Raw genomic sequence first — 14342 nt, 5'->3', positions numbered from 1 at the left:
GGACTTTGTGACTCGTGGGCCACAAAGGTTCTAAAATTTGTCAGATGAGATCCATCACGGTTTTAGTAATAAACTTAGTAAATCAAAAAACATAACCTGGACAAAAACATACCTTCATTTGGATTGAATATATATACTTAATTGACATAATTGATTAATAAATCATAATTCATTAGTTAATATTTATTAACTCCTTCAGTCGTCCTGCTGTGCAGCTGTGATCGTAATAAAGCTCTAAACTAAACTCTAACTTTTATTTACATTCTGTGATTGAGATTTTATTAAATTAAAGAAACAATATGGGATTTATTTGTAGTTTTAGGACAGAAGCGATCTTAATTTTAATAAATAAGGCGGAGAACGAACGTCAAACTGACGACTGTAATTCATCAGTTCACCCACTATAGGGGGAGGGGGCGAAACGGAGCTGTCTGCTTTAAAAATCCAACAATGAGGAAACGACTATTATTCTACGTTGGGATGGGGACCAACATGAATTCTCTACTAAAACAAGCACCGGTGTTGTCTAAAAATCGCAGAAAATCAGCAGTTTTCTGCGAAAGTCCCTGAATCTGTGACTTTAGTCTGTATTTGTGTGTATTTTCATTCAAAAACATGTTGATTAGTTTGTTGGCAAATTTTATTCTTGTTGTTTTTATAAAATCAAAACTTTCCTTCTATGTTGTAAAAACAGTTTGTTAAACATTTTGGGGGTTTCCACAGCTAAGGAAATTCAATTTTTCCAGATGGAATTTTCTTTTTTACGTGATTTTATGTCTAGTGTGAATAGAGCATGGAAAAATGACACATAAAGGTAGAGTCACATCGGTGCTGTTTGCTGATTAAAATGATATCAAATAAGCAGCAGGTAGATTTTCAAATTGAAAATACTGAAGTAATTTCAAAAGAGAACAAAAACTGAGTTTTAGGCCCTTAAAGGGTAAAATAAACGCACTGAATATTCAATGGTTTCATATTGTGATTATTTGCAGATAATAAGTGTCTGGCAAAAACTGTAACTTAAAAAAAAAAAATAATAATCAATGGCAATTAATCGCGATTAATTTTTCCCCAGATTTGCGATTAATTAATTTTTTTAATCAAATATATCAAAAATGTGGTTTTTCTCATTTTAATGCCATTTGAACCAATGGGTTGATGTCAATCGGCTATCATAATCAGATGTGGGGCGGAGCTAATAAAAGCCATGCCCCCTCAGAGGAGATTTTGGAAACAGACTTCAGATTAACATGAAAAATGTCTTTTTAGGACATTAAGGTTGTGAGATTTTGGTAAAAACTTTATAATCATTATTAAAATACTAGTGGGAACATTTTTTTTTATGAAAATGTGTCATATGGGGACTTTAAAAAGTAATAAACAGATCTGCCACTAGTTTTTTTTTAATCTGGAATTATGCTTTTGCTGTTTTTCTTACATATTTAAGAATATTCAGAACAAATAGCTGGAAATTGTAAGATTAAATGTAGCAAATGAATGATTAACAGATGTAGAATAAACCCTCAAAGTGAGGAGTAAACAGGTTCAGCTGTATTGGTTGTTTGCCTCTAAAAGAGCAAATGAAACCGTCTGTTTCAGGCAAAGACGACATGGAGATGTGCGAGCTGAGCCTGGAGGAGACGGGCCTGTCCAGGAAGAGGGGCGCCGAGATTCTCCCCCGGCAGTTCGAGGAGATCTGGGAGCGCTGCGGCGGCATCCAGTACCTCCGCAGCGCCATCGAGAGCCGGCAAGCGCGGCCCACCTACGCCACGGCCATGCTGCAGAGCCTGCTGAAATGACACGCCGGCGTCTGGCGCTGCAAACAAAAGGGACCCCACACGGACAGCGCGAGCGCTCCGACTGCAGGCCGCTCCACTCTCACCACCGTCTCCTTTAACTTTCCTTTTTCCTTAATCTTTGTTCTTCGTTCTTGCTGGTTTGCAGATCCTCGATGGTTTCAGGGTGGGAAAGCTTTGAACCTTATGCAGGCGAATCACTCTGCATGATCACCTCCAGTTCATCTCTGCAAGTCAAGCTAAGAGGCCTTAATACAACTTAACAGGGTTTGATTAGAAGAGTAGTGTAAAGCTGCCTCCCCGACCACAAACATCCGTAATGATGATTCCTCTCTCTTCCGTAACAGCTAGCTGGTCCCTGCTGAGACTTAAAGCCTGTTTACATTTCTTCATGTGGTCTTTACGGGGCAGGAAACTTGCACAAGGAGGAGTCAGTGATGCACGACTGGAAGATGATTCCATTTCTGATTATGTCTTGATTTATTATTATTTTTGTTGTTGTCTTTCCAGCCGAATGTAACTCGGGACCTTTTGATCTGCTCACCTTGTGATTCCTCATTCTGTGTGAATTAAATGAGTTTAATGAGAATGCTCCAAACTGACACAAGAAAAGAAAATGTGAAATAATTATGCAACTGCTAGCAAAAACTCAGAATTTTCCAGGAAAATGCGCATATTTTGCATAAACAAATGAAGACAAATTCCATTGGACGCGTACAGTATGTGGCGGCTAAATCCCCACCAGAATCTACACCTTTTGCTCTTTTTCTTCAGGCATCCCAACGAGAAGCAATAAACTGTGCAAACCGGCTTCCCTTGTTGTTTCTGTGAGCAGCCGCTTGTTTTCATGCTGTGAAGATCCGCAGCAGAAAAAAACTATCAGTTTGAGTCAAAGCCGCATCAGCATTTTTCACATCTTTGAGCGTTCCGTCATGAAACGGACCGTCGCCGTCGTTCTGCTGAACGGATTTCTTCCTTTTTATTTTTTTCTCTGGCTGCACATTTCTCATCTGTAAGCAGTGATTTATTGTTTTTCTGATCCCAACTGCTAAGTTAAATCTAAATATATTTGTTATTTTTCCCGTTAAATAATAACTTGACAGCATTTCAAGGTTTTAAACCTGGTGCAGATCTTCAGTGAGAAAGCTGAAGGTTTTCTGGAAACAAACGAGCTTTTTTCATTCGATAAAAGAACTGCAGCAGGAAACCTCTCCGTCAATCCACTGAGACTCCCTTTTTGTCCATTCCCACTGGGATTCATCCCTCATCTTCACCTGAAATCCATTCCTTTCTGTTCCAAAGATTCAGGAATGACCAGACCAAACCGTCCTGCGTCGTCTGCACACCTCTGACTGGATGACGTAGATGAATCTTTTGCATGTTGGTGCCGACTGTGAGGGGCTTATTTATGTTTTTGTTGGTGTTTACCTTCCGGAGTGACAACCTCTAAAACATCCCTGCAAGAAAACGTCGCCACCGTTCCTCGGAAAGCACTGCCTTTGTTCATTGTCACTTTTCTAACGCTGATCATAAATAAATGAGTTTCATGTTTCAGCCGCCTCTCTGCGTTTCTTCTAGCTCTCTAAACACTAAAGGAAACTGTAGGTTTTTGTTTTTTATTATTCAGTACAACTAATAATTATGAAACACATTAACACTTTAGGAAAAACATGGTTCTCCCAGAGCAGCAGTAATAAACACGAGTACATTAGTTGACACAGAGGAGAACGGTGACATGTTATTTACATAAAGTGAACAACAGAATCTATTAACATACAAAGTGGCTGATTTTGCTAAACGGCTCTTGACCCGAGCAAAAGTTCAGGAGTGCAAAGTGAAAGCGGATCTAAAAATGTGCTTCTAGTTAAGTTTTATTCTGTAAATGCAAAAATTACAACAGTTTGGTTGAAGATTTAGCCTTTGTGTTGAAAGGGAGCGGAGATTCTCTCCAAAGTCTGGTGTGTCGGACGGAACTTTGACGCCTCAAGTCAATCAAATATGCTTGAATACAGAGAACTGAGAATAATTTATGTGAATTTCATCATCTGCACCTCGTGCACGATACATTCTCAGAATACCTTTGGAAAAACGATTCAAACTCCTCAACATGTTCACTGAATTAAAAAACAGGTTTTTAGAAAAATGTAGAGCAGATGACATTTCTTCATGCAGGGTTGCTGTGTGTGCAGCGGTCTGGCTGCGTGTTCTTCAGCTGCGTTTCCTTCCTGGGAAATTCCAGCAGCTCCTTCAGATTTAAAAGTTTCACGTAAGTCAGTCCCTCCAGGATTATGCGATGTTGCGATCGCAACTATTAACACTAAAATTAAAGCCAAGATTTGTTCCTCACTCTGCAACTTAACATTTTTATCGCAACTTTGAACAATCTACCGTAACAACAGTCATGGATGATGATGTGACTTCACAAGTGTTTCCCTTCTGACTCCTTCCCGGGAGCCTTGTGTTTTAGGGTTCTGCGTTCACACGTAGCTACACACATTTAGACAAACTTTTAATCAAACTTTGATCAATCGGGGACTAAATATATGTCAGGATTCCCTCCCTAACCCCTAACTACTAAAAACTATATAGTGCAGGACTATATAGTACCCTGGATTTTAAAGGCAATTCGGACACGATGCTCTTTCGTTTGTCTAAATGCTGGATATGATGTCACCTTTTTCATGAAAAATAAATCATAGGACATTTCCTTTAGAGCAAACGTGGTTAAAAATTTGGATCAGTTTGTTGAAAAAGCGTCCCACAAAACAGTGAGAATGAGGGAGTAAAAAGAAGAAACGTCGGACGAGAGGAACAGTTCATGGTCAGCCTTAAAAGAAAGCAGGTATAGAATAGCAGAGTGAGAATGTAAAGTGTCAGAGCGGTCGCACGTGGAAGGAGGACGGCGTTGGTCCAACCGCCATGAGGAGGAGGCAGTGATGTGCAGTCTGTAAAGATGCTGGATTAACTTCACTGCAGGGAAGCTAAAGACGTAGGAGGTAGGATAGTGGTATGGGGTGATGAACAGTCACTCCAAGAAAGCTTTTTTCTTTTTTGAACGATTGTGTCCTTCTAAACTTACAGATGTTCTATGTTTGAATTCCAAAGGACGATGGGAAATTTATGATTTTCAAAATACCCATAAACAAAAGCATTACTGGAGGAACGTGTGTTTCCAGTTTGTTTAAAATTATTTTCAAAAACAAAACGTAAACTTCACAGATTGTCTTATATTTTCGGAGGCCATTGACAAAAAAAAAGTTGTTTCTCTTCCACATTTAAAAGGACTATTCAACTTTTTCTGATAGAATACATAACCTATGATCTACACAACTGTACAAAACGGTCCGGAGTGGATCAATAGAAACCTGATCGATGCGTCCCAGTCTTTTGAAGCGGCTTCATTGAGGTTTCTCCAGATGGAAAGACCGTCCTCTGGTATGAAGTCCAAAAATGTCTTTTTTGTTGTTGTTTTTTCCGTAATCCACGTTGGAACCACCGATCCCAGATTTCTTCTTTGTTTTTTGGTGAGCGAGGCCTTTGAAGAAGTTTCTTCTTCCATGTTCTGCTTCAGAGTCTGCAGAGACACAAATGGAGAGAAAAGTTTTCTGATTTTTTTAGAGAATTTTCTTTAACCGTATATTTAAGATGAAAAGTCTTACTTGGGTATTTAAAGGAGCATTCTAATTCTAAATAAGTGGAACTAAACCAAATGATGGGTCAGAGAGCGGGTCCCACTACTGGACCAGGGTCTACTTGGATGTCTTCAGACTGAAAATTTACTCCGGATTATCGAGGAAAACAAACTCTTGGTTCACTTTAATCCAGGGGTCAGCAAACTTTAACAGTAAAAGAGCCGTTTAGGCTCGTTTTCTACTGATCAAAACTTAGCAGGAGCCGCAAAGTCTTATTTTGATACTGCCGTGCATTTGTTACAATGTATGTTTCAATCATATGAATTATACTTCTTTAGTGGCAAGAATAAAACTAAAAAACAACTTAGGTTAGCCAAATCAGCTAGCATGTTGCTAAAAAACAAGCTAAACTTAAAGAAAGTCTAAAAAAAACTGAAGAGCCTTAATTTGCCAAAACAGCTAAATATTAGCTAAACTCCAAAACAGCCTAAAAACCTGAAAAAAAAGTCCAATTAGCCTAAACAGCTACCATATAGCTGAAATATTAGCTAAATTCCAAAACAAACTAAAAAAAAGCCTAAATTAGCTAAAACAGGTAACATGTAGCTGAAATATTAGAAGAAAACTCCAAAATGGACTTAAAAAAAACTGAAAAAAGCCTAAGTTAGCCAAAACAGCTAGCATGTAGCTGAAATATTAGCTAAACTAGCTATTATTCCAGAATAAATCAACTTAAACCTTAAATAACTTTCAAAATGTTTTTCTCCCTAAAAATATACTTTGTCAAAATTATACAAGTTAGAAATAAGCGCAAGATAACATCAATTAAGCAAAATGATCTGGAGGGCCTTATATAATTATCCGGAGATTATATTTGCTTTAAACTAATAAAGAATCCCACTTTTTACCGAATTTTGCTTAGCATTTGAAATCTGTGTATTCTGGAGGAATCGCAGAGCAAACAAGACCTCTTCAAGTCTGCAGGGATGTGTAATCTAAATGAAAGAAATGCTAATTTAGTAACCCCTACTGGACAAAAACACGATTTGATTTGATTTGTTTATTTTTTGGCCAAAGGGCCACAAGTCACTCCAGACCTCTACTTTAAGCACATCAAATGTGTCCAGTCTGAAAACACCCTTAAAACTCCCAACATCCCATAACCAAAAGCTTCAGACTACAGAAATGTTCAAATGGTGTAATATAGTGTTCAAGTTAAAACCATTGACTGTATAAGAGAACTGGAATGAGTGAGTGTGACATCATCCATAGAAAATGGTTCACTTCCGGTTCCGACTAAATGAAGCCAAATCGGTCGCCATTTTGTTGTCATGGCAGCCACCATGTCGGCTGGAATATGTTAAAATAAGTATTTATTTAATTTTAATTCTCAAGAATTAAATAATAACCACTTAAAATTACTGTGTTTATTAATAATACTTCTCCCCAACCGGGACATGAACCTCTTACCTAAGCAAAGGGAGGAGGCCACGCTAACCAACTTGGTAAGTCTCAGTCAGCATGATATCACCAGTGTTTAACATTTAAAGGTTTGATGTCAAACTTTATTTTATTCATGGTTTTTATTATTACCTTTTTTAACACTTTTACACAGATGAGTGGTGTGTTAAACTGTAAAAAAATCATTGCCCTAGGCGGCCGCCTATATAGCCTTTCCCCAGGGCCGGTACTGCATGTTGGAACCAAAAATCCTCAGAGAGTGGCTATTGATCCGAGTTGGTGTGAGTCGTCATTTCCATGGCAACCATTTATATTCAGAAAAATGAGGACGGTCAAGAACATGTTAATGTTAGATTAAGACAAATAGAATGATTGAGTAAAGTGGATTATTTCTCAATATGGACGTCTATGGGAACAGTCGGGGGGGGGGTCACTCAGTCAAGTTCTGAATGATTAAAATGAAAAAAATAAATCAAGATTATGCTAATAAAAATGACATTCATCTGTCAGATTCTGATCCTTAAAAATTCTATGATATAAAATTCAAAGTTTTTTTTTTTACATGCGTCTTATTTATTATTTAGGCTTGCAGAGACTGAGTTCTCTCAAATCTTCATGGAGCTGCTCTTCTTCTGTCTTCTGTCCTGCCTTTAAAAACACACAAGCATAAAAACCTAAACACTGGAAAAAAAGAAGAAAGTTTGAATCCGCTGAGACTAAATCCATAAAACATGATTTCAAATGTTTTTATGGAGTCGTGCACATCCATAACAGCCATCTGATGAATGTAGAGAACTGTGTGGACGCACATAAAACAGATTCCTCATCTTAAACATGATCCTTTATTGAACTGATAGGACAAAAGCGATTTGAGAAGTTAGGATTAAAGGATTAATTCAATGTGTTTTAATTTATGATTTAGAAACAGTTTGGTTACAGGTCTAGAAAAGCTTGTTTGTTTCCACCGATTGAACAGATTCAGCCCCGAACGTCGCCTCCCTTTCAGTCAGAACCCTCTCCGTCTGCACGCCGGTGACCCTGCAGCCTGCGGCGCCGACACAACAAAGGATTTCACTGCAAACCCAGGTGGCGAATACAATCCAGGCAGGCATTTCATGTTCCTCTGTTTGTTTTCCAGGTGACAGGAGCTCCGGCTCCGTCGCCTGCAGCCTGGCGGTGACTCAGACCCCAAACGAGGATCACCTGGAGGCAGACTAATCACCTCTCAGTGATCCGCTGAAGCTGCTGTTGTTCAGTCCTCCTCCATCCTTTGGGAGGTTTAATTACTCACCGATCAGCTGTGTGTGTCTGTTTCAACACAGGAAGCATTAAACTCATTTGGGCTCAGACTGACAGCCCGGATTAGAGCGCCGCAGTTCGCTTAAATAAAATAATCACGGCGGATAATGGCGTTCACAGGTGTTTGTGTTGGAAATGAATCTCACCTTCATCACTCTAATTTAAACTGGGAGAGCGCTCTTTTCTTGAAGTAACACATGAGTGCGCATGGGAAATCTAATCAGAACATGGTCTCCATAAATCGGCCTCCGCTCCGGGTATCGTTTGTGGTGCTCTCAGGTGCCGTCCCGTCCAGGATCATTTCTTAAAAGGCCAGATCGGGATATGTTAAGCCTCGATTGTGTCTGCAGGGATAAAGGCGGATGAAACCAGAGCAGAGACATCCTCTGATCCTACACGGCAAAACAAGGTAGCATAAAAATAAAAAAAAAGAATCACCTAAAAGAAGTAGAATTATTAACTTTATTTAAACTACCCCTCCAAGGAGTTTTTAACATGTATTTTTGTTATGAAAGAGAACAAATTAATAAGAAATCTTTCTGTTTTTGCATTTCTGAGTATTTCTCCTTTTAAATCTGTCAAACTGTCACAGACGGACAATTGTGTCCCATTTGACAAAATGATCCCAGTGGGAGTTTCATGGAGAGAAATTGGGACCATAAAGATTCAAAACCCAAATAAAACAACTTGGACAAATTCCAACTGGAATGTTAGTTTTAAGCTAAAATAAAGGTGTGCAATTCTAAAATAAACTTAATTATTTTCAGCTTAATATTAGCTGTTTTTAAGTTTCAAAACTGAAAATGTCACTCTCAAAACACTTTTTCTCTTTCAAATCTTTTTTTTTTTTTCTGGTCAAAAGCTTATGACCTGTTCTGGCGTGTGGGGGTGGAGCTAACATAAAGGACCAATCAAAATTGATGAGGTTGATAACCACAGTCCTGATTCAGGGAACTTTGAAAATTACCGTCAGAAAATGTTTGTCCTATGACGGCAAGCGAAAGGGCTCATAACTAATGAAAAGCGGCGTAAAGAACGGCGTGTTGGCCATCAAAAACGTACAAACCGCCAAAACACCGTTCCAGCACGTTCAAAGCGCCGTTTTGTTGCATCTCATTCGGGCAAGTTTGTCATTATTTATGACCCTTTTCGCTTGTCGCCATAATCTGGACTTTACTGACATTTTCTGAGTGTGATGTTCAAAGTTCCCAGAGTCAGTGAATGCACCAAAACGGAGGTCACCATCATCGATTCTGATTTGTCCTTATCCCCACCCCCACATGCTAGAATGGGGACACAAGTTAAAAACCTGAACATTTCTCATTTAAAACACAGAAAAGAGTTTAAAGTAAAAAAATTGAAAGATTTGAAACTGAAAAAAAAGTTTCTAAAACCCAAAACAGCAAATTTGAAGCTAAAAATAATTAAGTTTATTTTAGAATTTTGGAAACTTTCACTTTAATTTTTATTTATCTTAACACCAATATTTCAGTTTGAATTTTTCAAGTTTTTAATTTTTTAATTTTTATTTATGGTTTGGCTCCATAGACTTAGTATAGAAAAATATCAAAATCTACAAAGTAAGAGTTCCACACAAACATTCAAAAACTGTTAGACTTCATTAACATTAAATGCTAAACAGCCCAGAATTAAATATTCATTTGTTTGTTTTAAGCAAATGTTTTTGAGTTTCATTTTAATAACAAAAAATTAATTTAATAAGTAGAAACGAGTCAATTTAAACAAAATCTGAACAAAAATGAAAGAATGTTCTTAGTAGAAGTTAACCTATCTTAATAAATCCTTTTAAAAGGTCAAACTAGCACTTATTCTAAGAACATAAATCTAAACGTGATTCCAAAATAATGACAATTCTACTTTTCCTTAAAATTAAACCAAAATAAACAGTGTAATTTCTTTAAAAAGTTATTTTTTATTGTAAGCAAAAATCTTTTGACTCACTTCCTTATTTCTTTATTGAAACAAAAAAATCCTCCACGGTGTGGATTTAGAGAAAAGATCATTTAAACAAAAAAAAATCTGGAATATCTAAAAACAAGGTTTGAAAAAGAAGGAACCCCTGAACATGAATGTTCAAAGTGTCCAGAAGAGCGAGGTGATAAGATAATAAAATCCTTCAAGGATTCTTGAGGAACGAGTGTCCTGGAAGGATTTCTGGGCGTCTTCCAGCCGTGCTGTCATGCAGCTAAATGAGATTAGCAGAAACGTGCAGCTCCGCAGCATTCACCTGCTCTTTTACTCTTTTACTGGCCAGCATTTAGCCAGTCTGGATGCTGGATTAGACCAAACAGGGTTCAGGGTTAATGAAATGTGGCAAATCCAAGAGGAATTCAACCCTCACAGGCCATGTTTCTGTCGTGGAACGCGGCGTTTGGATATTTAAGTACAATGTTTAACTCCGGCTGAATCCACGTTTGTTTATTCACTTCTGCTCGAAACATATGTGTTCCTGATTAAATCATGAAAGTAAACATAAACTAGTGTGCAGTGAGACTAGAAAATAGAAAAATCAATAAATGTGAACATTTTGTTAGATAATACAAGAGAAAGTGCAAATAATTTCCTAAAATAACACTGAAAACCTGCAGGGTGGAATTAATACTTCTTGTACACAAACGAACGTTTTGAAAAGCTGAAACTCAAACAGAGGAACGAACGGATGTTTGTTTGCAGCTTTGCAAACGCATCATCAGAATTCACCACATTTAACTCCATCTCAGTGGGATTTTTGGTTAAAATCCCCCAATGAAATTTTTTTATTAAATAAAAATCTGTTCCCAGTAGTATTTTAATTATGATTATTACATTTTTAACCAAAATCCCACAAACTAAATGTCTTAAAACCATGTTGATCTGAAGCCTCTGTTTCCAAAATCTCCTCTGAGGGGGCGTGGCTTTTGGAGTGGAGCTGAGCAGCTCCGCCCCTGACATTTACATTTGTTTTCTTTAATAAGAAAAATGTCACACATACGTGTTAAAAACTCAAAAAAACAGGATTTTCATTGAATGGGGACTTTAAAAGATCAGGTTTAAAATTAAGAGTAAAGCTACGAACACACCGTGTTCAAGAACACACGCGAGAGCTTGAACACGTATGTAGCTGTGATGTTCACACTGGGCAAGCAGGGAGGGGCTTCTTCTTCTTCTTGTTTTTCTTTTCCTACTCCTTATTAGTGCATGTCCGCCACCTATAAGAGGCTCAGTGTCACAACGTGAGACCCGCCCCTTTCAGGAAGAGTTTGCTCCGCCTCCAGGCCAGGCGGCTAACACAAGCACTTTCTACACAAAGCTAGCAGCTCGAGCTAGCGGTGATCGGCTGGATTCGCGAGAAAGTGATCAGCCTATTTCCTGAAGGAAAAAGCGAGCGACATATTGGGAGAACTGGTTCAAACGTGGATTACTGAGCAACAGCGGAAATCCTGAAATGTTCATCTGGTGTTGTCTGCATTTTTGGACCCAATTTCACCCCAAAATGAGCCATCAGCATTCGGTCTGTGCCCAACTTTGGGGATAAACACTTGAGCTGTACTGTATGTGGGCCTAAATCAATATTTAAAAAAATTTCCCCTAATTTTTTCGTGGGTGACACGCCGGCTCAAGGATGACGTCATGAAGTGGGTGGAAAGGCGGAGCCTCAGAGATCGAGTCGTTTTACTCCCAGGTATAAACACAAAAATTACTCGTATTTCATAAATAATTTGTTTTTTTTAGTGTTCCAAAAGTAACATATGATCATTTATGGACATAGTTTACTCTAAAAGACTTGACAAAATCATGGTTTGGCACCTTTAAAAACTTTTTTTTTTAAACCTTACAGTCTAAACTGCAATTTCTCATAGATTTCATAGTGTTTCACCGAGTTAAAATGGAGTATGTAGTTAGTTATTTGGACAAACTGTGGTAATCAAAGCTTTGCTCTGATCTGCAGTGACTCACCTGCACACGGCTCCTCGTCCTGACACTATTTGACACTCTCCGTCTCTGCAGTAGTCCGGCTGGAGGACGCACACGCTCTGGCAGGGAAGGCCGTCCACCGACAGGAACCCCGGCTGGCAGTGACACTCTGCCTCCTTCGTCCGCCGGTTCACTGAGCAGCGGGAGAACTCGTCACAGGCCAGGAACTTGCAGGGATCGGCTTCATCAGCTGTTCGGAGACAGAAACAAAAAGTCCATCGGTGTCAGCGTTTTTGAGGAGGGGAAGCTGGACACAGAATAAATAGGAATCGCTTGCTTCTAAAGCTGCTTCTGTACAAACTGAACATGAAGATATGAGGGTACATCCAGCCTCTCAGCCTTTAGTTTCTGCTGTAGCAGCAGAGCTCATCTTGTCGGGGCCTGAAGGCTCAGATGCTGGTTGTTTGCATTGGGTCGGGGAGAGGTACCATCTCTACCTGAGGCCTGGTCTTTTTATATCTCTTATCTTGTGAGTTATTTCAGCTGGGTCACTGGGGTTTCATCTGTCTTCAAGGTATTTTAGGCACAGGAGGGGGAGCTTTATCCAATTTTAGGTGAGAAAATGCATTCACATTGACATGAGAAAAGCAAAATCTTTGAGAAAGACCCAGAACTCTAAACACTTTTTCATGAAGGTTAAAAACTTCAAATCATCTTTTAATCTGGCTTAAAAGTGTTCCCAGTGGTCTGCCGTTTTTAGCCCAAATAAAAAAAAAAAACTGTCATTTTCTAGGATGTAGTTTCTGCAGAGCGGTAGAAGTTCACTAGAATTTGCCTCTGAGATGTGGGCGGGACCATTGCAGAGAAGAGTAGCAAGTGTTAGCCCACCTAGCGTATTTTCTACACTGTTTATCAAACAGATTTTTTTCGTCTTTTCCTGATTCATAGCGATTAGAATAAAGGAATACTCTTTTTAACTTAAATTTCTTCACATTTGTCTTCCATTATCACAACAAAAATTACAAGAGCATGGTAAAACTACCGAAAACACAATTTTTATGAAAGTACGTCTTTAGGGATGTAAATATATGTAGTAAACTTAGCGTATTTTTCAGAGTATAAGTCGCAGTTTTTTTCATAGTTTACCCAGGGGTGAGACTTATACTCAGGAGCAACTTATTTGTATTTTTTTTTAAGACATCAAAATTTGCTATTTTCCCAGTAAACACCGGCTGTCCTTTAGCGGTTGTTTCCTCTAACAGCCACTAGAGGCCACTGCATCTGAGTATAAGCATTTGCTACCGACAGCAGCAGAAGAAGAAGTGTCGTCCAAAACAAACATGGAAGAGAATCTGATTGTTTCCTTCTTAAACTTTGATATTTTTCTTACACAGATCAAAAGATTAGTATTATTTAATTTATGTATTTTGTTTTTAGCATCGCTGGGCTCGGCGGATTCTTTCTGAAATGTCAGACTTTTCTCCTAAAATTCCGACTTAAATACGGTTTTCTTCTTCTTGATTAGATATTTTTGCGCTTGCGACTTATACTCTGGAAAATATGATAAATAATTATGGGACACATGCAAATCCTCCACTGTAATCTAAAAGCATTTTTGTTATTTATTTCATTGTTTAGCTTCAAACCCTCAAATAAGTCAATAATTCTGCATTGCTAGAATGAGCCGAAAAATATATTAAATTCATGTCTCTATTTTAAATAATAAAAATCCACAAATCGAGGCTTCAGCTCTCTTGTCCGTAACATGTCCAATTAAACTTGAAGAAATGGTTCTCATTGAGAAAGCGTACCTGGTTCTATGTCCAAGGACCGGGTGTCTATCTGGATGTGCAGCTTCTCGGCAGCAGACAAGCAGAACTCCTGGAGCACACAGTGGACAGCCTCTGTGATGTTGTACGGCACAGACTTGGTGAATTTCATCTTGCTGTTGACAACAACGCTGCCCTTCCTGAAGTTGAGAATCTCCAATTTCTTGAAGCCCGTCAGGTTTGCCTGCAGGTACGGCAGCAGCTGCGGAGGGAAGCAGAGAGTTCGGTTGAGGTCCTTAGATTTCTCGAGGGAGTAAAGAAAAGTGACAGTTAATTCAACATCATTAACCGTATAAAAAATGTGTTTTATTCATGAGTCTGCATGACTCATTCTTTTAAGAACTGTGAAAGAAATGAATATTTTTACTGACATTCCACGATTTAAAACTGGAAAAACAGCATTAAACAGT

General features: G+C 38.5%; 2 protein-coding genes across 12 annotated transcripts in view; one reads left to right on the top strand and one right to left on the bottom strand.

Moving 5' to 3' along the window:
- myo6a (myosin VIa) overlaps positions 1-3350 on the top strand; it is a 136139-nt gene extending 132789 nt beyond the window's left edge. For 10 of the 11 annotated variants that reach the window (XM_024290722.2, XM_024290720.2, XM_024290718.2 and 7 more), the window contains one exon: positions 1600-3350. In XM_024290722.2, coding sequence (XP_024146490.1) covers positions 1600-1799 — 200 coding nt within the window. In that variant the 3' untranslated portion in view covers positions 1800-3350. The remainder of the gene's footprint in view (positions 1-1599) is intronic. The other variant, XM_024290723.2, reaches the window with a different exon arrangement.
- Positions 3345-14281, bottom strand: LOC118598183 (interphotoreceptor matrix proteoglycan 1). Its single transcript, XM_036210641.1, has 3 exons — positions 13915-14281; positions 12146-12353; positions 3345-5370 (listed from the first exon to the last, which is right to left on the bottom strand). Exons 1-3 carry the CDS (start codon positions 14042-14044, stop codon positions 5364-5366), a joined length of 345 nt encoding a protein of 114 aa, XP_036066534.1. The 5' UTR covers positions 14045-14281; the 3' UTR covers positions 3345-5363.
- Between the last annotated feature and the right edge of the window lie 61 nt (positions 14282-14342).

This window comes from Oryzias melastigma, linkage group LG24, assembly GCF_002922805.2.
Source record: "Oryzias melastigma strain HK-1 linkage group LG24, ASM292280v2, whole genome shotgun sequence".
Classification (NCBI taxonomy): domain Eukaryota; kingdom Metazoa; phylum Chordata; class Actinopteri; order Beloniformes; family Adrianichthyidae; genus Oryzias; species Oryzias melastigma.
Note: the sequence above shows the minus strand (reverse complement) of the source record. Positions and strands in the feature narration are given on the sequence as shown.

What these genes read in the sequence shown, in the direction of transcription:
- LOC118598183 (XM_036210641.1), bottom strand. Translation starts at nt 14,044, where the DNA reads ATGAAATTCACCAAGTCTGTGCCGTACAACATCACAGAGGCTGTCCAC. An exon ending in GTCCTTGGACATAGAACCAG is followed by an intron (nt 12,354 to 13,914) that starts GTACGCTTTCTC and finishes GTCTCCGAACAG; the next exon opens with CTGATGAAGCCGATCCCTGC.